General features: G+C 36.4%; 1 protein-coding gene and 2 long non-coding RNA genes across 5 annotated transcripts; 2 read left to right on the top strand and 1 right to left on the bottom strand.

Annotated features, from left to right (window-relative positions):
* Window positions 1-2,996: 2,996 nt before the first annotated feature.
* LOC139816077 (uncharacterized) lies at window positions 2,997-9,542 on the top strand. The gene is made up of 5 exons (XR_011732914.1): window positions 2,997-3,911; window positions 4,344-4,496; window positions 4,580-5,220; window positions 5,307-5,503; window positions 9,432-9,542. It is a non-coding gene; the product is annotated as an uncharacterized lncRNA (long non-coding RNA).
* Window positions 5,505-16,861, bottom strand: LOC139816078 (uncharacterized). The gene is made up of 3 exons (XR_011732915.1): window positions 16,416-16,861; window positions 9,341-9,539; window positions 5,505-7,081 (listed from the first exon to the last, which is right to left on the bottom strand). It is a non-coding gene; the product is annotated as an uncharacterized lncRNA (long non-coding RNA).
* Window positions 16,862-17,119: 258 nt separating this feature from the next.
* On the top strand, window positions 17,120-22,448 carry LOC139816076 (uncharacterized). Of its 3 annotated transcripts, none has more exons than XM_071783408.1 (5): window positions 17,120-19,158; window positions 20,452-20,610; window positions 20,692-21,008; window positions 21,066-21,272; window positions 22,024-22,448. In XM_071783408.1, exons 1-2 carry the CDS (start codon window positions 18,033-18,035, stop codon window positions 20,526-20,528), a joined length of 1,203 nt encoding a protein of 400 aa, XP_071639509.1. In that variant the 5' UTR covers window positions 17,120-18,032; the 3' UTR covers window positions 20,529-20,610; window positions 20,692-21,008; window positions 21,066-21,272; window positions 22,024-22,448. The 3 variants fall into 3 exon arrangements, 2 of the variants coding, with proteins under 2 accessions (XP_071639509.1, XP_071639508.1); XM_071783407.1 differs by having other exon boundaries at window positions 21,444-22,448; XR_011732913.1 differs by lacking the exon at window positions 17,120-19,158 and adding an exon at window positions 19,704-19,738 and having other exon boundaries at window positions 21,444-22,448.
* The last annotated feature ends 2,173 nt before the right edge of the window (window positions 22,449-24,621 follow it).

The following is a 24,621-nucleotide window of genomic DNA, read 5'->3' as shown; positions in this document are numbered from 1 at the left end:
GGCAACAACTTGTTATCAATTTTGTGATCTAGAAGATGATACTTTTGTTTTAATACGCCATGAACAGATTCTACTGCCCAACGAATTTTAGTTACAAACCGAGATTGATTTGATTCTTCTGTCGTCAACTGCTTTCGTTTTCCTTTTAAAGCTGGCATCAATACTTTAAATTTTTTTCTTCCAAATCAGACTTTATATCTCGGAAACCGCGATCAAGAACGAAAGTATCACCTTCTTTTAAGAATTTGGACAAACCATTTGGATCTTCCATGATAATTTTCAAATTGTCCGCATCATTTTGATTTGCGAGAAACGGTCCGACCATATCAACGACATATCCGTCAGTCGCACAGATGGTAAAAGGTTTGCAAAGAGGTACTTTCTTCTGACCAGAGAAAGACTTTCTTTGGTACTCAGAGTTAGTACTTTTTTGATGTCGCGCATACGTACCATCGCAAATCAAAAACATGTTTTCTTGGACATCAAACAATTTTTTTGCTATTGTGGTAGTATGATTGTTGATAATATCATCTCTATTTAGAGCTTGTAAACCAAAGCGAGTTGGTAAGATGTCCCTTTCAAAAGATTTCATAATACTTCCACAATAATCAGATACTGACTGTTCATATTCTAGTTGAAAGATGGAACTTATCACTTTATTGGAATTACCCGTGCGTAGTTTAAAAAGAAAAACAACTAAAGCTTGAATGACAGAACGCGATTTACTATTTCTTAACGAAGTCATCATATCCTTTAATTTATTAAGATTATCCCATGTCAATCCTGTCAAGACCAGAAGTTGTTTTTCTGAAAAACTACTTTCGCCTACTTGATCGAATAATGTGGAATCACACTTGACAGTAAGAGTTTCCATCATTTTGGACAACTCTGCTACACTAAGACTTGATGTGTTGGAGTGCACTTTCAAAAGACTGAGGTCTTCTTCAAAAAGTCTATTCTTAATTACATGACTTTTACAACACCTGTTGCCAACTGGAATGTATATTTTTCTTTTTAAATATGATTGTATACGAGCTTCTTCACGAATAACAATCAGATCTTTTCTCGAAGAACAAATGCAGCAATAGTTATGAGTAGAGACTGTTCTTTGGAGAGGAATTTGAATATATTCGATATCCGAAACGTCTTTTTCAGATTTTACTGCAATTTGCAATGTTTGATCCCTAGTAAACTCAACCTGAAGATCTGTTTCACATTCCGATAATCTGTCGGGGGTTTTTTTAATTTTATAAATAGATAGTCGACATTTATTACATAAAATATCATTAACAGATATAGTTTTATTTAATAAGTTAGAAAAAGAATGTGCTTCTTCTGTACTCCTTACTAGTTTTTTTTTACCTCTACTTTTTTTAAGAAAGATGTCGCAACCAGCACATTTTAAGTGCGCGATGGCGCGCTTTAAAGACATCTTATTTATGCAGTCAAAATACACACTAGAAATGATTACGTACAATTCCTATGTACAATATAAAAATAAGACTTAAATACGTAAACACAAGTACATATACATAAAGCAATACTAGCTTTAAGAGACAAAATCCAAGTTTTGTCGTACAAAATGAAAAGTATCCGCGACAAAAAACTCCGCTCTAAAGAGATCTAATAAAAGATATCAACAGATCTCAGTTACAGCCAAACTTGTTGCTATATAATGTTCCGTGTTACAACCTGCTGTAGCTGATCTTGCCGGCTAGATCTTTAGTGTACCAAACCAAAACCCATTTTTGTAATTGCAGCGCCTAAGTGTAAGTGGTAGTGCTTAGCGGCGGCGATACATATTACAGTCAATCGCGGAGCACACGACGCAGTTAGCTTTGTAGCCGCTAGAGGCGCTAGGTGCGGATGTAAGTGGTAGCGCTAGCGGCGGCGATACATATTACAGTCAATCGCGGTGCACACGACGCAGTTAGCTTTGCAACCGCTACATGTTGTTAATACATATGCAGCATATACTGGTTTTGCAGATTGCAGTTTTTAAATATAAAAATTAAAAAGTATACATATTATAGGCTAATTGCAAAGGTACATATGTGCTATTAAAATCACATCGAACACCCGCAACGCGGAATGGCACTGCACTGTGCGCCGGAGTGACGCGACGCTTACAATTTTCGTATTTTTAACTATGTTCCACCATTTAAAAAAAATTGAAAAAAATATATGTTATAGTGGACACTTTAAGAGATATTTTCGTAAAAATTTCAAAGGGGTACCTCGAAAATATTACCCTAAAAAAAAATATTAAAAAATTCAAATATTTTTTTTTGGTCTTTTTTTTGGCAAACATTTTGGACATTTTTTTTTGTTAATTAGTTTTATTAGTCTACATAACATATATTTTTTTCATCAAGATCGGTCAAATGGTTTTCGAGAAAAATACATTTCTTTATTTTACTTTCTCCCTGCATAACTTCTAAAAGAATGAATTTTTTTAAATAATATTTGGTGGAAAGTTTTATCATATTGGTACTAACTTGCGACATTAATGTCAGCTCTGTATGATCAAGGGCCAATTTCACATGCTTACTCCGCTAGGCCCTTTATTTAAACGCAATCGTGAGCGAGAACGCGAACGGGAGCGAGAGGGACCGCGCGCGAACGAGAAAACGCGCGCGACCGGGGGACGGGGAAAACATCTACGAGGGGGAGATAACGCGAGCGTGCCGTGTGACGTCACGCGGACCGACGCGGTTGTTGCACGCGGACTCCGCGGCGCGGCGAAAACGCGGGTCCCCTCGCCCCGTGGCGCCGGAAAACGCGAACGCGGGTCTTCTCACCCCGCGGACCCCTCCCCCGTGGCGCTGGAAAAACGCGGTACCCTTCTCCCCCTCCCCCGCGACACCCGAAAAACGCGGTTCCCCCGTCCCCCGCGACGCCGGAAAACGCGGTACCCTCCTCCCCCTCCCGATGTCCGAATGTCCGAATGTTCGAGTGTCGAATGTTCGAATCGTCCGAAATGCCTGGCTCACGGTCTTACATACAGGTCTGGAAACTCGCTCAATTTTCTGTGGTGGGGGTAGGTCGCTTATTGAGGCAACCTTTAATTCGCTTTACCGCCACGAGAGTCGTTACGAACGAGTAATGCCGACAAACATAACCAACAAATTAAGCTTTGTCACGGTCACAGTCAGACTGTAGTGCGTAGCTACGTACCTAAAGTGCATTGTCTCCATTCCCGAGAATTCCATCGGCAAGACGTATGTTGTGCCCGAGGAACGGCATAAAGCTCGTGTCCGCCGACAGTGACGTAAAGTTTTGCATAGTGAGCGGCGATCGCGAAAAGTTCTTTAAAGCAGAGGAGCGCACGGTCGGTGATTTTTGTTTCCTCCTGATTCGGACTCGAACCAACAACGTTGACGTGCTAAATCGCGAACGCAAAGACCGATATGTGGTCGAAGTGCGTGCCACATTGAGCAAACGCAACGGTAGAAACAGAGTGATTGCGCTCGAGGCGGACGCCGCGGTGGTGGTGACGATTCTCGACACGAACGATCTCAATCCGCTGTTCTATCCGATCAAATACGAGACCACCGTGACAAAGGACACGCCTTTGCATCGTAGCATACTCAGGGTAATCGCCGAGGACGTCGATCTCGGCAGAAACGGCGAGATTTACTATAGTTTTGCCGAGGAGACCGATCAATTATTTGGCGATGACAAAGCCGTGTGCTGTGCCGACATGCAAAACGGGCAATAGAGGCGACAAATCTAATCGATCTGTGTTTCGCGTGCCAAAAGATGTCGATCGATTAAGACTATGGGTAGCAGCTATTCCCGGGATCGTCAAACTGAAGCCAACGCACGTTATATGTGACAAGCATTTCGAAGACCAGCATATTATTCGTGAATGGATCAAACGAGATGGGAGCGGTCGCATCATTGTACAGGTTCGTTAATAATATAAATTTTATGACTGTTACGGAATGCGCTCATAAATTTCTCACACAAACATTCGACACTAGTACACGTGAGCTGAGAGGTGGTGTACACGTGATTCTAATATTCTGGCAGCGCTCTGTGACATTCTTAGACCCGGCTTATTTATATATAAATACTGCGGAAGGCCTTTCGATTCTCGACATACCGGAATTATCACGCATGTTTCGCGTGCGTGCCACGGTTCGCGAACCGATTGGTCGCTAAATTTCCAATGCTCCGAAAAGCTATCGATCTCGCGTAACAGTCAGTCTGACAACGGAGCGCTCCGACGCTAGTCGTACGTTCAGCTCAATTGTAAAGTTACTGATTAAACATAAATTCGGAAACAATGACTAATATGTGAAAGCGCAAATAATATCACATTTTCTTTCATATTACAGGCCCCATATAAGTATCCGCAGCTAGTAAGCTTGCTGTACCAACAAAATTGTTGAACGATGCCACAAACAATGAAGCCGTTGACTCGTTGGCCGAATCGTCTTCACATTTAGTGAGCTCTGTTATCAACTCTGTAGACACCCCTCACGTACAAGGTATGTGTTACATGGCTAAAGCAAATATAATGAGTATATATAGTCTTTTAATTATATATTTTATATTTTGTTTTTGTATACAGATGTCTCATGCATTCAATTGCCTATTTCTGAAGATGGACAATCGCTTACAGCAATGGAAGAAGCTGATACAATAATGATTCCAACGTTATGGCCCCTATTCTTGAAATAGTTGCGTATACGCAAGTAGGACGTTGCGAATGATCGCAATGGAAAATCCCTAGAGCAGTATTCTTGACAGTCGCAGAAATAGTTGCGTATACGCAAGTAGGACGTTGCGAATAATCGCAGTGGAAAATCCCTAGAACAGCATTCTTGACAGTCGCAAACGCAACGTATACGTAAATTTTCGTTCGCAATGCAACGCATGGGTCAAAGCAGTCGTTGCAAGAGAAACATACATGTTTTAAGACAAGTTCGATACAAATATAATACGTACAATTAATAGAAACCAAAAATGGACTTGGAAGATATTATAATAAATATTCCAATCATGAATGTGTTACAAAACGCTGAAATAGTAAAAGAAAGAAGAGATCGGAATAATCGTATTCGTGATCCAGATGATCCTTTTGAGTTATCCAATAAAAAATTTGTACAATTATATCATCTAAGTAAAGCCGCAGCAAGATATGTAATAGACATTGTCGAGCCACATATGACTCCACAAAGGAGAATATCTGCAATCAGCTCTACAACCAAGGTAATAATTCTAATATTTTTAATATAACAGACAGAATTTTATTTATTAACATAAACACATTAAATAAGAAAGTAATATGTTCACAGATTATAACAGCATTACGTTTCTTTGCGAGGGGATCATATCAAATGGATATTGGAAAAAACATATACATGGATGTTAGTCAACCAATGGTTTCTCGCAGTATCCATGAAGTAATTGATATTATAACAAGAGAAGAGATTATGAACCAGTGGATAAAGTTCCCTTCTACATTAGCAGAAATGAATGAACTACGAACAGAGTATGTATACAAATGTCTTATAATTGTGTATAGAAAAAAACAAAACTTTAACAAAACATACAACAAAATATTATATTAGTAATATAATATTACGTTTTTTTTTAATACCCTATTGCACAGGCATTGAATCCGTGTAAATTTCCCGGCTCGTATATTACACACTACAAAGATAATTTCCCTCTACGTTTAATATTTAATTTCGCATTTAATATCTTGCGTCGGCTCCAATTGCCGACGCATATTTCTCTCTTATTGTAAATCATTAGATCCTTACTTAAATTCAAATTAGTAATATAATTATTTTGTACGTGTCGCATACATTTCAATATAGATATGTTATGTTACTATTTTCTGTTATTTAAGATTCTATAGAAGATATGAATTTCCGGGTACTATAAGTTGCATAGATTGCACCCATATAGCTATTTTTCCTCCAGCAGAAAACAATAATCTTTATCCAGAACACATTTATGTCAATAGAAAAGGGTATCACTCCATAAATACTCAATTGGTAATAATAATTCCATATTTTTATTAACATTAATTATTAGGTATAGTTAAACGGCCTGACTGGCAAGTTTTATTAAGCAAAACACAACGACGTTTCGACCACTATTTTGGGTCCTTTTCAAGTTATTTTAGCAATGATGGATCATTGTGCGTCAAACATATAAAATTCGTGGCGGGTCGGAAGAAAAACACGACGGTCTCATGTGAAGGCCGAACAACTAATTTTTATCCCTTAACTGTAGTACAATCACAGTCAATCACTAATGTGTACAACATAAGTTTTTGATAAATATTATTTATACGGCATTAAACAAAACTAAATATTAAGTTATAAAATAACATTGCCATAGTAATATTTGGAAAAAATAAAATTTGTTATTTCTACAACTTCCATTTAAAATAAGCATATAGACCAACATTTTATATCTTGCAAGTATAAAAAAAAAAATTTATATTACATCAGTCTTGCATAATAATTTAGAGAATAAACCCAATAAAACAAAAGGAAAAATATTAATCTCTTCATATAAGCACTAAGTGTATAAATGTAATATTCAAATATTACTTTTTTGTCACAGTTGTGTAACACCGGCTAATTTTTCATGCGCTTCCACCAATCTCCTTAAATATTCTAGCTTAGCATTGTAATAATCCCTTTTTAATTCATATGTTTGTGCATAAACATCGTTTAATTTCGTTGAAATTTTAATAGTATTTTTCAATTCTTTTTTTGATATTTTTCCCCCTTTCTTGAATTGGTGTTATTTATTTCCTCATTTTCGGATTTTTGTACACGAGTATTTGAATCTTTTAGTGTATTGTCATTTTTCTGAAGGCCTTCAGCACATTTAGCTTGTTCAATATGTGCATTACTGTTTTTTATCTGATTCCTATTTTCTTTTTTAATCAATACTCCCTTACAGTTATTGTGTTTATTCCTTAACATTGCATTTATGTTTTGTGATGCTGAAATATTGATATCATTACTTTTTAAAGTATCGTGAGAAATGTTTGAAGTATCACTGTCTTCATATCTAGAAATTCTACTTCCATATGCATTATATCATCCTGAAAGACAAATAAACACATACATTATAATCATTAAAAACAAGTAGAAACTTGCACATTGCTTCTTTATAGTTTTTAAGTGTGAAAGTAGAAACCTTCGCTCACAAAGCTTCTTCTATGAGTAAGCTTTTATTTTATTTAATGTATAATTATTAGTATTTATTTTTTTGGCTTCCTCATAGAGGAAGCTTTGTGAGCGAAGGTTTCTACTTTCACACTTAAAAACTATAAAGAAGCAATGTGCAAGTTTCTACTTGCACACTTAAAAACTATGAGGAAGCAATGTGCAAGTTTCTACTTGCACACTTTTTTATTGTCTTAAAACATCATTTTTTGAATTCTCAATTATTGAGGCTTAGTCCACTAAAAAATAATATAATGCAGGTTGTTGAACATAGCATATTTTTTGTTGATTTCTGTTCGTTATTTAAACTGATTATAATAGATACATTTTATTGTATACTGCGTTTAACGCAGAATGCGTTTTTATAATAATTATTGCACCTAGCGCAGAATGCATTTTCATAATAATCACTGCGATCCGCGCAGAATGTATTTTGATAATACAATGACCAACCGTCATCCAATACTAGAATTTTAAAAGATTAAATATATTCTATTTATATTTATATTAATATTAAACATATTACATATGCATATATATATATATATATATTATATATATGTAGTAGACAAATGTAATTTTAACTTACAATTCTTATATTCTTCCATTACTTATTTATTTTCTTCCGTTTTTCGTAAAAATATATTATTAAAAATCGATATTATCTTGAAATTCACTAAATGACATGTAACATGTGAAACTCGCAACTTATGAAGTTTTCTACAGACTGAATTTTAATTAATTATATATGAAATAGGGGTAGAAAAGACTAAAAAATATAATAAAATTAGAAATAGATCGATATTTCTAATTTTACGAAAGTTAGAGTTCTAATTTTACGGAAGTTAGAACAACCACAGACATTTCTAAAAAAATTTAAAATTTTTTTAAAAAAGAACCCCTTTACCGATCGTCGCCAAATTCAATACCAACCTTCCTTGAACGAGACTCTATCAATTAAAAAAAAAAAACAGCCCGATATCTCAATATTTGCGGAAGTTAAAGCAACCACGGACATTTCTAAAAAAATTTAAAATTTTTTTAAAAAAGAACCCCTTTACCGATCATCGCCAAATTCAATACCAACCTTCCTTGAACGATACTCTATCGATTAAAAAAAAAAACAGCCTGATATCTCAATATTTGCGGAAGTTAGAGCAACCACGGACATTTATAAAAAATTTAAAATTTTTTTAAAAAAGAACCCCTTTACCGATCATCGTCAAATTCAATACCAACCTTCCTTAAATGATACTCTATCGATTAAAAAAAAAAACAGCCCGATATCTCAATATTTGCGGAAGTTAGAGCAACCACGGACATTTCTAAAAAATTTAAAATTTTTTTAAAAAAGAACCCCTTTACCGATCATCGTCAAATTCAATACCAACCTTCCTTGAATGATACTCTATCGATTAAAAAAAAAAAACAGCCCGATATCTCAATATTTGCGGAAGTTAGAGCAACCACAACATCAAATGTGCACATACACACACACACACATACGGACATTTTTTTTTAGGCGATATTTCGACGTTTTACAACAATCTGAACATATTGGCAGAAAAAACTCAAAAACCAATCTCTTCGTTGGTTTCTTCTACCCCTATTTCATATATATTTTTTTTAAATTTGATTGACTAGATCCAACTTTATACACAATCAAAGGTTCATATACGAAAATCACGAAAACAAAGCTTCCTCTATGAGGAAGCAATATACGTTGCTAATTTCATACAACATATATATATATATATATATATATATATATCCATCCATTTCTGAAGTAAGTCCTATATCCTGTATTATAATTAATATATGTTTTATTTACATATATCTTTTATATACATAAAAAATAAACAACATAAAACATATTAATTACAATACAGGATATAAGACTTACTTCAGAAATGAATTAACACTTAAAAATAATGCTCTTAAAAAAGTTCATTGATCTTGAGAACGTAAATAGATATAGATTAAAATACAAATATTAGTTACAATTATCATAAATAACTCACTGTAATATCTCTATAATAATTATTATTATAATAATTAATACTATAAACTCAGAATTAAGATCAATATTATAAAATAATATGTTTTATACTTGGTTTTATATAAATGTATTTTACCATAAATGCCCAAAATAGTAGCTTCATATAACATCCAGTTTGCTTCAGGAATATGTTTCTTTTTTATTAAATCTATTATAACACTTTTCAGAGTGCCTTCTGGTGGCCAATAACACTGTGAATTTGTTTTTATGTACCACGTCTTTGGTACAGCTTCTACTGTATCCTCGGCATCAAATTTGACAACAAACCAAGTCATCTTTTTGGTGATATTTTACCATAAAACAGAAATAATATTTAAACATAAAAATTTAAATATAAAAATAAATAAGTTTATAATTTAATGTGATTCATACTAATTTTAATTATTTATAATAATATGATTTAAAAAGTAAAATAATATGTTAATACTTTTTACTGTTTATATTATTATAATATATTATAATATTGTAAAAAAAGAACATTTATATAATAAAAAGATGTGTATTATATAGAACAAGAAGTATTATATAAATTTTAGCAAATCTAAAATTAGCTGTAATTATAAATTTAGATGTAGCAGTGGAAATAAAACAAGATTGTGTTTATAAGGTAATACTACTAATTTTCTTTTAATAAAGTTAATATTTTATACTTCAAGTAAATTATTTTCTTTTCTTATGTATTGAATATCAAATAAAGACGATCCTAATAAACATGTAGAGTTTTCACGAAAAGCAAAATTCTTAATTTCAACAATTACATTATTTTTTAGTTCTACAAGTCTATCTGCAATTTTTGAAATATCTAAATAATAATTATTTGTTTGTATTTTTGTATACTGTGGAGATGAGCAATTATTTATCAAAGGTCCATTAAATGTTCCATCAATAGTTTTACAGAAGAATTATCATTTGAAATATTAGAGAAAGTACATTGATCAGTAATATTATTTTCCTCAAGCACACGATGTATTACTTGTTGTAAAGGCAGAGTAGATTTACGAATCTTTAATTGCTGCATATAATTTTCGAAAAAAAAGCACTAAAATTATCAAGTGAGCCATATAATTTAACACAATCACTTAAATGCAGAAAGTTATGTATGTTGTTTGATACTGTGGCGGTCAGCTGTCCGCCACGTGCGCGCGACCGTGAGCATAAATGAGTTCCGTTACCCGGTGAGCTACGGTGCAGAGCGGTGCAGGCGAGCGCGCTACGTTACCGTCACGGTCGATAAAAGGTTCAAATACAGAACCGCGAACGCGTAAAAATGGTCAGTCACGCTGTATTGCTCGCGCGTGCATTTGACTAAAAAAACATTTTTAATACAATTTGATACACACAAATAATATTTATTACATACAATATAACAATCATAGGTGATTATGTAATAATTGTATTGTCTGCAACTATTATTCCACCGACTAAGTATGTGTTTACTGGAATAATATAATTATAGATCATATGATAATTATAATTACAACATAATTACCTATAATTATTCTATTGCATATGAAAAATTATTTCGCGATGTTTTATAATTTTTACGATGTCGTATTATTTTCAGTATCTTATTTATAAATAAATAAAATATTAAAATTAAAAGCTAAGTAATGTTACGGCCGATGGAACGATTACGACACGCAAAAGAAATAAGGTCAAAGCCAACTTCGAATTAAACGCCGTTACAGGCCACATAATTACAATAATTGTTACCGATTACAATAAATCCTGATCTGAGTTGCAGCTGACGGAGATGCTAATTTCGTGCATTTTCCGTATATTTTAAAAGGGGCAATCCTCTGTATGATCCTGGTATCAGCCGCATGCTCAACGTCGGAAATTGTCATGTCCGATATTAAATGGAAGTAGAGATCGGTGTTGCGTCAAGAACCTTTTAAAATATACAGAAAATGCACGAAATTAGCATCTTCGTCAACTGCAACTCAGATCAGGATTTATTGTAATCGGTAACAATTATTGTAATTATGTGGCCTGTGACGGCGTTTAATTCAAAGTTGGCTTTGACCTTATTTGTTGCTAATTTGTTGCTCGCAACACAAGTGTAAATAACAGCGGAAAACCTCAGCGTGCGGATAGTCATAAGAGTATAAAGTATCAGAAAAGAATTTGTTGCTCGTTTAAATTTGCTACTGGCGTATTATCTGAATTTGTTGCTCTCGATATATTCAAGTTCCGAATTTGTTGCTTGCAAAATAAGTATAAACAATAGCGGAAAACCTCAGCGTGCAGCTAGTTACAAGAGTAAAGTATTAGAAAAAAATTTGTTGCTTGTTTAAATTTGGTACTGGCGTATTGTTTGAATTTGTTGCTCTCGATATATTCAAGTTCCGAATTTGTTGCTTGCAAAATAAGTATAAACAATAGCGGAAAACCTCAGCGTGCAGCTAGTTACAAGAGTAAAGTATTAGAAAAAAATTTGTTGCTTGTTTAAATTTGGTACTGGCGTATTGTTTGAATTTGTTGCTCTCGATATATCCGAGTTTCGAATTTGTTGCTTGCAAAATAAGTATAAACAATAGCGGAAAACATCTCAGCATGAAATTCAGACAATACGTCAGTACCAAATTTAAACGAGCAGCAAATCCTTTTCTGATACCTTACGCTTATAACTATAGCTACACGCTAAGGTTTTCCGCTATTGTTTATACTTATTTTGCAAGCAACAAATTTGGAACTTGAATATATCGAGAGCAACAAGATCAGACAATATGCCAGTAGCAAATTTAAACGAGCAACAAATTTTTTTCTGATACTTTATTCTTGTAACTAGCTGCACGCTGAGGTTTTCCGCTATTGTTTATACTTATTTTGCAAGCAACAAATTCGGAACTTGAATATATCGAGAGCAACAAATTCAGACAATACGCCAGTAGCAAATTTAAACGAGCAACAAATTCTTTTCTGATACTTTATACTCTTATGACTATCCGCACGCTGAGGTTTTCCGCTGTTATTTACACTTGTGTTGCGAGCAACAAATTAGCATCAAATAAAATCAAAGCCAACTTTGAATTAAACGCCGTCACAGGCTACATAATTACAATAATTGTTACCGATTACAATAAATCCTGATCTGAGTTGCAGCTGACGGAGGTGCTAATTTCGTGCATTTTCTGTATATTTTAAAAGGTTCTTGACGCAACACCGATCTCTACTTCCATTTAATATCGGACATAGCAATTTCCGACGTTGAGCATGGCTGATACCAGGATCATACAGAGGGGACTGCCCCTTTTAAAATATACAGAAAATGCACGAAATTAGCATCTCCGTCAGCTGCAACTCAGATCAGGATTTATTGTAATCGGTAACAATTATTGTAATTATGTGGCCTGTGACGGCGTTTAATTCGAAGTTGGCTTTGACCTTATTTCTTTTGCGTGTCGTAATCGTTCCATCGGCGATGACTATAATTTTCAGTGTTGATAATGTGAACTTCAACAGTTATTATTATTTTTATTTATATCACTTGTAAGTTTAAATGTAATGCCCTGAGAAAGACCAAGTAGGTCGAAACGTTGACTCGATAATTATAATTCAAAATGTATATATGTCTAGCTTTTTATTAATACTTTAATATTGCTCGGAATATCGGCCGTAACATTACTTAGCTTTTAATTTTAATATTTTATTTACTTATAAATAAAATACTGAAAATAATACGACATCGTAAAAATTATAAAACATCGCGAAATAATTTTTCATATGCAATAGAATAATTATAGGTAATTATGTTGTAATTATAATTATCATATGATCTATAATTATATTATTCCAGTAAACACATACTTAGTCGGTGGAATAATAGTTGCAGATGCACAATACAATTATAATTACATAATCACCTATGATTGTTATATTGTATGTAATAAATATTAATTGTGTGTATCAAATTGTATTAAAAATGTTTTTTTAATCAAATGCACGCGCGAGCAATACAGCGTGACTGACCATTTTTACGCGTTCGCGGTTCTGTATTTGAACCTTTTATCGACCGTAACGGTAACGTAGCGCGCTCGCCTGCACCGCTCTGCACCGTAGCTCACCGGGTAACGGAACTCATTTATGCTCCCCACTGTACATACGCTACACGAATAATATGACGGGAGGCGCGCGGCGCGCAGCACGGATAGTAGCATAATATCGATCGGCGCGCGGCATGAGTATTGATCGGCGGGATAGTTCGGCGCGCACCGCTGCGCGGCGTATCTCTCTCGTAAGTAAGGTTCGACATCGATCCTTATATAAAGGGCAGCTCAGCAGGGCCTCCCCAGCGATCTTCGAGAACGCCAGTCAGGGCGTGCTACCTACCGGGACCCCTAACATAATTCTCTTTTGGTACGAAGCGTTGCTCTACTCAGGGCCTTCGTAGATACGAAGCGTTGCTCTCCTCAGGGCCTTCGTCTATACCTGCTTGGCAGGGCGTTAACTATCTACGGTAAAGAGTCAACCGACACCCTGCCGCGGAAAGGTTTCCGGGGTCGTCGCGACCCAGCCCGTCGGGCAACTCCATATCCGGTGGAGACCAATGCGCTGCCTTCTCCTACCACGGCTCCTGCTCCTGAGATCAAGGCGCTGCCTTCTTCATCTCCAGCTCCTGCTCCTGAGACCAAGGCGCTGCCTCCTCTGACTACGGCCTCGGCTCCGACTCCTGTTCCTGTGACCAAGACGAAGAATCGCATCCTGATTACCAAGGTAGAAACTCTACCTCCTGGGAAACGTATCCTGCAGACCAAGTCCAAGACGAAGTGGAGATTCACCCTGATTTCCAAGTGGGGTCATACTGACCCAGCAACACTGAAATCGGTGGAAATCAAGTCACCATCTATTCCAAGTCCGACTCCAGTCCTACCGAGCCCTACACCAGCTATAACTTCTGTTCCTGAGGCTACGACGCGGGATCCGATCCTAACCTCCAAGGTAGAGACCTTCCTACCTTGGAAGCTCGTACCCATCTCTACTCCGGCTCCCAAGGACATACCGGCTCCTGAGATCCAGGCGAGGGACTCCATACCGATCTTCAGGATAGAAACCTTCCTACCGTGGAAACTCTATCCGATTGACATACCACCACGAGCTCCACGTGTTCGACGCCCACTTTATCCTATCGATCTGGAGAACTCTGTGGCAACTCAAACAGACCACATTTTTAAGACGCCTACACGACCTCGATTTCTTCAGACCCAACTGAGTCCCATTCCGTCCACTCCAAAAGGCAAGCCTAGGACTCCCGGACGGAACCTGGTGGTCCCGCGAGAAATTATTTTCGAGAAGAAGAAATCAATTATCAAACAATTATTCAAAGAATAGTAATGCATATATTACACTACACAAGGATAACTTACACCAACACACACGACCATCTACACATTCATATAGAAGAGATATTTATTTTGTACAGAGAGCATGAATAAACCTAGCGAGATTATACCCAATTGAACGTTTCGTTATTTGTGGGAACAACGCACCTTAACCTAATCCTAACCTACAACCTACAACCCCACAAATACAAAGTCCGGACCATAAATTTTATTAGATTGACAAATAAAATGGTTCATCAAACTGTTAGCATATAATATATAATTTTCAAATCTCGAATAATATGGACTTATCATTAAAGAACTTGCAAGACTCAATGTAACAAAATGGTTATACATTTTAGACGATAAGACATCTTTTAAAACTATAGGACCAGCATATAGTAAAAAAAATCTGAATTCTGTAGCTTTGTATCTTTTACACTCAAGTATGGAACGTGTTTTCCTAGAAAATTCATGAGGAATATATCGCTTTAGTTTTAAAAGATTTTCCGAAATGTTATTAACATCACGAGCTCGTAACTTATAAGGTGGTTTACCGTAAATCCATCCGTATCGTTTATGACAAAGGATTCTTTTCATGCCACCTAATGGAAGATTATGCATATAATCTATAGGTACGTTATCTATCATATTAAAGTTTGGTATTTGTAAAAACATACTTTTACTAATATGATGCTCTGGTTGAGCAGCAGTTCTAAATGAAGTATCAGTTCTTTTGCAAATGCGCTCTGTTTCAGGGAAACATAATACATTATTAATCATTTCACCTTCTTGGTCACATTTTGTGCACGAATAATGACCTGTATGACCTTTAATACCTAAAGTATATGATTTTGCAGGTAAATCGCAAATCAACATTAAAATTCGGAATTTATATTTAAGAAAATTTATTAATATTTTATTAGTTGATAGATGGATACATTCATTTACAACATCTCTAAAAAAGTCATCAGAAAGTTTTGGTTTATTGGAACCATGATATAGAGCAACTAAGAACACTTGTTTCAAAAGAATATTTATTGATTTTACCATGCATAAAATAGGCCAAAACGAGCTATTAGAACTTTTACTTAAAGGTAAACCATCTATGTTGACAGTTAGTAAAAACTCCTCATTTTGTTGTATACTAATTTTATGATTTTTGCAAAACAAATTTATTGTTTTCTCTATACCAAAATAGTAATATGTCCCGGATCCTAAAGGTATTACGACTACTTTTTTAGATGTTTTTACAAGAGTTCTTGTATTTAAGAATTAGAATAGTACTTGGATCCTTTGGTATATCGCTACATCCTGGTATTTCTCGTATTATATAAAGTAAATTTCCCAACGACGACAAAGTTATATTATCTTTTATAGCCCATTCAGCTAGTTTTGAGAGTAACGGAACACTATTTCCATTATTTTTATCATATTCAATATTATGTGATGATTTGTCAACGTTATTTACATTATTGGGTAATCCACAGTATGAAATATTAACGTTTATATAATTATCATTATTATCACATGAATCTTTATCCAACATTGTGCTATCAGTGCTAACATTATCATTTGAACAGATTTCTGGAATATATTTATTATGGATATTAATATTATGAGATGACATAGAATTACTGCTCATTATTGCTACGGATCGGTGTATTCTGTTTGTAAGTTTTCTATAAAACTTTTTTTTTTATTTATTTCATACTTATCCATGATTAAAGGTTAGACTAGGTTAGAACTAGGTTAGAAAGACTGAAGTTATACAAGTGATCAAAAACCAAATTATACAATATATACTGTATACATATAGTGTGTACTTACTTTAGAAAAGAAAATTCTGTCTGATAGTCACATATAAAAACCAATACGCCGAAGAATACAGACAATACAGGTTGATACTGTAATCGATACCGCAGATTGTTACCATATATAGAGACTTCCCCAATGAATTAACTTCTGTGCACATGCACGAATTTCGTCATTGACCGGTATTCGTCTTCGAAGAATAATATGCAGAGATTCACGCCAACGCTCGACGCCCAACTTTTGCCGCGCGAATGCTAACAGACTAACCTATTATATGTACTACACTCAAGAGCGTCAGGTAAACAAATGAACGCCGAGCGTCGCGCGTCGAACGCCGTCAAACGAGCGGTTGCGTGCCTAACCAAAATACGTTGCTGTTATGAAATATTTAATATAATTAAAGTATGAATTGAGACATTTTACACGTGTATGCTATATACAGGCATACATTAGAGACATTATCCTAGATAGCCAAGTCAGGCTGTAAGGCCCGGTTCCACAATTCGCGGTTAACTCGAGTTAACCGAAGTTTAACCAATCACAGTCTATTATATATATGAAATGTACATACATTTGTTGTGCGCTGCACATACATACGAAATACATTAATGGATGCACGTATTATGTGTACCGTAATGTATATTCAAATCATGTATATGAAATGTATATACATTAGTGGAGAAAAAATGCATATACATAAAATGTGCGATGTTATGTGGGATTGTATTCATACTCACAAATATACATGCAAACTAAAAAAAGTTGAATTATTGAGTACACACGCGGTCATTAATGCCTGGACACCGAAAATTGGATGCGTTTCGGAAACTCACTCTTCGTCTCTTTGTAACTGTCCCCCTTAGAAAAAGACAAAGAGTGAGTTTCCGAAACGCATCCAATTTTCGGTGTCCAGGCATTAATACCGCGTGTGTACATACACTGCTCGTCAACGATTCCTTTTCTGAGATAAGGGGGGAGCATAGAAGTTCTAGTGACTTTAATAGAAGTAACCAATAGCGGCTGTAGGCCTGTATGTCCCCCCCTTTACCTCAGAAAAGGAATCGTTGATGGGCAATATACAGTGATAAACGTAAAATACATGATTCAGTACTTACATTAAAAATGTTGTCAATTCCTTTCGGTACACCTGAAAAAAGAAATATATACATAAAAAAGAATTTATTTCCACTTTTACTTACCTCTTTAACGTTTCCGTACTTACCAATAAAAATGTTGTCAATTCCTTTCGGTGAACCTGAAAAAAGAAAAATGTACATTAAAAAGAATTTATTTCCACTTTTACTTACCTCTTTAACGTTTCCGTACTTACCAATAAAAATGTTGTCAATTCCTTTCGGTGAATCTGAAAAAAGAAAAATATACATTAAAAAGAATTTATTTCCACTTTTACTTACTCTTTAAGATCAAAATTCCATGTATTAATATTAAAGTGGTGTTTTTTTTTTTTAATCTTATGAGTGTCTTATAGGCATTCAAGAAGCGAGTACGAATACCAGTGCCCGTGAAACATATTCTGCTACAATACCGAAATTCTGGAGCGTCGGTGAATTGCCCGCTCAAAAGGGACAACGTATTCTATTTTCATATGCGAAACCGAGAACTGATAGCGGCATGCACTTTCCGCTGGCTCTAAAACATGTTGTTCTTGACACTGACAGACAATTGCAGTATTACGTTAATGGGCGTCACGTCAACACACAGGGAACGAAACTGAAGCAAATTTATAATATAGCCGACTCCATGCCACGCATTTTGGAAAAATTCCAGAACATGAATGTTTGTAGTGGTCTGGGCGACATTGATGTCCACTGTGTGCCCGCTAATACCGCATTCCAAGACTGGACCCAACAATGGCGACACAAAGAGTGCAGTATGGTTTTGGAAACGAAAAAATGCGACAACTGCACGAAGCTCAGAAAACGTATACTTCAACAAGTATCGAGATTGAAAAATCGTCCATCTTTGCATCGTATTCGTGATCTTCCGAATCCTGTCGATCAACGTAAGCTGAAAGTAATGCGAATGAAACAAAGACGCGAAAGATGTGCAAAGAATCGAGCAAAGTTGCAGGCCAATCTGTTGATGCAGACTGTCAAAGAAAAAGAGGACCAAATAGCTAAAATTCAAGAGACGACATTAGACGAGAAGTGTTTAGAATTGAACGTGCCAGCCACTCAGAAAGCAGCCCTGAAAGAAATTATCGGAGCTGCAAGTAAAACAAGTGCCAAAGGTAGACGATACACAGAAGAGTGGATGATGCTGTGTATGTTAATGAACATTAGATCGCCCGGATATTATGAGTTTTTACGCAGAAGCAATGTTCTGCCATTACCGTGCAGAAGAACGGTACGCACATACTTGTCACTTATAAATATGAAATGCGGTTTCGACAAGCAGTTTGCGGAGCTCTTGAAGGAAAAGTTTACTTCTAAAACACGTATGCAACGTCACGGGATACTATTGCTGGATGAAATAAACTTAAGGAAATCGGTCGCCGTTTGTTCAAAAAATCTCACTTACACTGGCTTGACGGATTTTGGGGATGACGGACCAAAATCGACAGACGTCAACGATCAAGCAACACACGGCCTTGTTATGATGTTCCAACCCCTCGCCGACACATACACGCAGACAATCGGAGTATTTGCGTCGAAAAACCCTGTAAAGGGAGAAGAGCTTGCCAAATTGGTGGTCAAAGGGATCATCTATTTAGAAGAGTGCGGAGCAACGATCCACGGTGTTGTTGCCGATGGAGCTGCGACAAATGCAAAAATGTGGAAGATGTTGGACGTCAGGGGCACGATGGAAAACACTAAGACCTGGTTTACGCACCCGTTGGATGACGAAAGAAAAGTATTTGTTTTCTCTGATACACCACATCTTATCAAGAACATAAAGAGCTCCTATTAGATTGTCCGTTGAACCAAAGGCAATGGGAAATGAAGGCATTTATATTAAAGACAAAATAGTACCATTTATTAAAATGCCATTGAATTCTTATTGTTTCAGACGCAATGGAAATGAAGGCATTTTTGCCAAAGATAAAAATTTCCACACAAAATCCCATTGGTATTGTCAGTGTTAATACCAATGGCAATACTAATGGCAATACCAATGGCAATACCAACGGCAAAACCAGTGGCAATACCAATAGCAATACCAATGGGATTTTGTGTGGAACTTTTTATCTTTGGCAAAAATGCCTTCATTTCCATTGCGTCTGGAACAATGGGAATTCAATGGCATTTTTTAATGGCAATGAAGGGCACATTTTCATAAGGGTACGGAACCGGTTGTATAACAAAAAGCGATTACGGGTAAGTTACAAAAATGTATAATAGCGTCAACATAAGTATAATATATATTAGATATAATATAAAATATATCAATAATTGTCACACAAAGGAGATACTTACAATTAGCTTCATTTGAATACCGGAATACCTGAAAAAAAATGTAATGGGATAAGCATGGTCAATAGGGAGTTTTTGCAATACCGTCTTTCAGATACGGTAAACGTATCTAAATTGTTTAGATAGTACATAGTGAATGTATCTGAACAATTCAGATACGTTTACCGTATCTGAAAGACGGTATTGCAAAAATTCCTTATTGACCATGCTTATTTCGGTGAACCTGAAAAAAGAAACATGTACATTAAAAAGAATTTATTTCCACTTTTACTTACCTCTTTAACGTTTCCGTACTTACCAATAAAAATTTTGTCAATTCCTTTCGGTGAACCTAAAAAAAGAAAAATATACATTAAAAAGAATTTATTTCCGCTTTTACTTACCTCTTTAACATCGAAATTCCATGTAATATTAAAATGGTGTTTTTATTTTAAATCTTATAAGTGTCTTATAGACATTCGATTACGTTTACCGTATCTGAAAGACGGTATTGCCAAAACTCCTTAATAACTGCCTTTGTTTCAATACCAGAATAGTTGGAAAAATATAATACTAAGTATTATTTATTTTTTCTTATATTCGTCGTACAGATATTTAATAGTTTCGTTGAATTGCAGATAGCACCTACGAAAAAGTACATTCGCTGGGAATATTTAACAAATTTGTACGATCTCGACAAAGTTCACGTAGGTAACGCCCGCGCATGCCCAAGAATTACGAAAAGACACGTGGAATTGGATAATACATCAAAAATGCGCGTTCGACTCGCAACCCAGGTACTTTTGTACATTAGTTCGACAGCAAATAAATGTTTATATCGTCGTTCAATAAGTCTAAACTAATTCATTGTATTACAGATCTTTAGTAATTCTGTAGCTAATGGATTGTCGTTCTACTTGTCGCATAAATGTCAATCGCTCACTGGATGTGAAGAGACGATCTCCTTCTGCAAACAAATAAATGACATGTTTAATGGTGCGTGTCCACTTGCGAGTAAGAACTCTCGAGAGCAAAAAGAGAGAAAGAGAGAGAGACTCTCGAGAGTATCTCTCTCTCTCTCTCTCTCTTTCTTTTTGCTCTCGAGAGTTCTTACTCGCTGGTGGAGACGCACCATAACGCATTAAATCGGAAGTCTCCAAATGAAGGGCTAACTCCGGATTCTAACGATTTCAAGGTAAAACCATCATTAGTTTTTTAAACAATAATGGTTTTATCTTAATTTTTTTATCAGGTGCTACAAGATTCATTACGTTGGTTGAACGATTGGGAGTCGGCAGTTTGCAAAGGAGACATCAAGCCCGAAGAATATCTTACTCCTGAAACATCCAAAGGACTCAGGTTGTCGCTTCAATCTACGATGGATATGTGCCGCTATCTCATTGAGAAATTCGATTTTCAGTACTTACTGACAGGAAAAGTAAATCAGGACAACTTAGAGGTACAGTTCTTTTTTTGTTCAACAAACTTTCGCAAAACTTTTGCTTGCGCCTGATTGTCCACTTTTATTTTCGACGTTCTTCTGCGTGTGTCATATACGACGGTGTTCGCACGGTCATTGCATTGCATTAATGCTTAACGTATTATTGTAACTACGTCGAATTCGTTTTAGAAATTCTTTGGTACAATACGCCAATCTGCGGGATGTAATGACCATCCAAACTGCCCTACATTCTTACAGCTGTATAAAATGCTGTCTGTATACAGTGTAATTAAGCCACCAAAATTTGGGAATTGCACAGTATCGAACGATAGATCACCACCAATTTTAGTCTCAATCAGCGATCTGCAGGCTATCTATGGAAAGAGTAAGGCTAAATACTGTAGGTATCTGCAAGACATTCAGAAGAAACTGGACGCGGTACTCGAAAACGACGATTGGGAAGCGGACGATATTATTGACAATACCCTTGATCATAATTATACACAATCCCCAATCCTTGACTGTATAATTTATTATGTAACAGGTTTTTCGTTTTAACTAATTTTTTCCGCTTAAAATGCTTTTTACTAACCAAAATTGAAGTTTGTAGCTCACTAATTCAGCTTAATGTTCTGTCCTAGTGCTTACTATACTAATGTGCTTACATAACTCCGCTTTTAGGTATTTAATGTAGAATACGTGTTGTCTCGCTCCGACTATTTTTTACATTTTTTCAATCACATAATAATATTATAAATTGTACTTCTAGGGTACCTGTGCAAACAGATACTTAAAAAGTACAAATCCTGTGTGAGTTGTGAAGAAGCTGTAAGATCCCAGTCCACAAGCCCTTCTGCTGTGTCTCAGTTGGTCGACATGAAATCCCGCGGCAAACTGATTCACGCTAATTTAAGGTTTTTCGACCTCATCCGCCACATTGAAGCGTGCTTTGCGAAGTATTGCTCTTGCATCGACGTTTTTGACTTAACTGTCGATGAAGTACTTACTACCTATACATTTTCTTTTCCTTGCACAGAACATGCCTCCGAAATCCTCTCATATGTAATAGTTTATTATATTAGATTACGTATGCGACAATACGCTTTTCAAGAAAATCAAAAAATGCAAAAACAATTTGTACAGAAAAAAAAATTGTCGAAATTGACAAACCAATAAAGCATTTCTTATATAAAAGTACTTTTTTACTCCCTTAAAATAATAAAAATAATGTTGCGCTCGTCCGCGCGTTCGCTGCTCACTCACTCGCGCACACACACTCGCGAACGCGGCGCGCAATCCCGTCGCCGGGAATAAGTACTCTCGGATGGAAGAGAACTGGTTTAATCAACAAATATAGTTTTTACAATAGAGCTCGTGAACACGTCCGAACGGTCCAGCTGTTCAAGAACAAATCTGACAGTCATTCGGAAAATCAATAAATCAATAAATTATATATGTGTCCCGTTGTCAAGGGACGCGCTTCGACTTGAAGCTTCCGCAGAGCGCAGCCAAGTTCAGCCCACGGGTAACGGGTGTCACGGCACGGGCGCAATTAACACTGCCCTCCCTCTTCGAGATTGTCGTCCCGACAATCCAGAAGGGCAGCTTTTCAGCGGTCACATCTTCGGGATTTCGAGACGAATTCTTGCCCTACCCCGAGCTGCTGCTGCGGGTTACCGGGCTCCGTCCCCTGAGTCCTCTCCCTCGGAAGCGTTCGGTCCTCTCGACCTCCTCCTCCGCGAATCTCCTGTCTCGGCTCTTCCTGGGGGAAAGCTGGCCAGGCTCCCCCCCTCGCCGGCTTCAGGACGACTCCTCTTGTACCGCTTCTTCCCGGCCCAACGTGGACCCCTTTCTGTTCCCGGCGCTGAATCCTCTTGAATCTTTGGACATGGGGGGGGGGAATACTTCCGTGGACCCTGCGTCTCGCAAGACTCCCCAGTCCCCGCCTCGGCATTCGCCCAGTGGAAGCTTTTCCGCTTAGGAATATCAGGGCAAAGACTGTGGCGGATGTTTTTGTCAGCCAGTTTGTTTCTAGGCATGGAGTTCCTGAAGAAGTCCACAGATCAAGGGAAGAAGTTCTTCTTGGAGGGCAGTGTTGCGCCCGTGCCGTGACACCCGTTACCCGTGGGCTGAACTTGGCTGCGCTCTGCGGAAGCTTCAAGTCGAAGCGCGTCCCTTGACAACGGGACACATATATAATTTATTGATTTATTGATTTTCCGAATGACTGTCAGATTTGTTCTTGAACAGCTGGACCGTTCGGACGTGTTCACGAGCTCTATTGTAAAAACTATATTTGTTGATTAAACCAGTTCTCTTCCATCCGAGAGTACTTATTCCCGGCGACGGGATTGCGCGCCGCGTTCGCGAGTGTGTGTGCGCGAGTGAGTGAGCAGCGAACGCGCGGACGAGCGCAACAATAAGTATATTTTTCTTTATGCAGTTTCCACAGTATTTGAAAAACAGGTTTTATTAAAGAATCAATCGTCGTTACTTACCCTCACTTGCAAACAAGACTATATCATTTTGCAAATGTCATATTTTACATTTAAAATACATAATATATTATTACATTATAAATTATTATTATATTAATATATTATAACATTATACATTATTAAATACATTAATTATTTTATATTTTACATTTCCTAAATTGGAAGTTTGTATTATAAAAATAGTAATCAAGAGACACGGTAGTGTCTCACACCAAGTGGCATTACCTTCCCGCAGTGCCTCTCGTGGCGACAAAGCGAATTACAAGTTGCTTCAATAAGCGACCTACCCCCTCCAGTGGAGTTTCCAGACCTGTATGTAAGACCGTGGCCTGGCTCATGTACAAACGGGGACAGGAATGCCTTCTCACTTGAAATTGCACGCGTATCGGGGCATATTCAGAGCGCGTGCTCCGTCTCTAGATATTCGTTCATCATGACTGTAAGGGTATCCTCACAAGACTCGTATAGTAATGCAGCGTAACGTAACGTGGATCAGCGCACGAGAAACGTATCGGTTACGACGTTATACATTTTTTTTGTGCGTTGACCTACGTTACGTTACGCTACATTACTATACGAGAGTCTTGTGCGGAAACTCTTAATTACTCGGCAAAGTTGTCCCAACATATACTTTAAGAATATTTTATAATAATATATTTCAAATAAATAAATAATTAATTAATAATATAATATCAAAGTATATTAATTAATAATATAATATCAGGTAAAGTTACATTTGAAAAGTAACTCGTTACCATAATTCGTTACTCATTGAAAAAGTAACTTATCGTTACTGTATATAACTCGTTATTCTTAAAAAAAGTAACTCGTTACCGTTACTCGTTACTCATTGAAAGAAGTAACTCATC

Source organism: Temnothorax longispinosus, chromosome 7, assembly GCF_030848805.1.
Source record: "Temnothorax longispinosus isolate EJ_2023e chromosome 7, Tlon_JGU_v1, whole genome shotgun sequence".
Classification (NCBI taxonomy): Eukaryota; Metazoa; Arthropoda; class Insecta; order Hymenoptera; family Formicidae; genus Temnothorax; species Temnothorax longispinosus.
The sequence above is the reverse complement of the archived record's forward strand: the minus strand, read 5'-3'. Positions and strand labels throughout refer to the sequence as shown.

Bases quoted from the DNA above. Each gene is read 5' to 3' on its own strand.
- LOC139816076 (XM_071783408.1), top strand. From the start codon at position 18,033: ATGCACTTTCCGCTGGCTCTAAAACATGTTGTTCTTGACACTGACAGA. The intron at 19,159-20,451 runs GTGTTGTTGCCG...GTTGAATTGCAG, and splicing joins GTGCGGAGCAACGATCCACG to ATAGCACCTACGAAAAAGTA.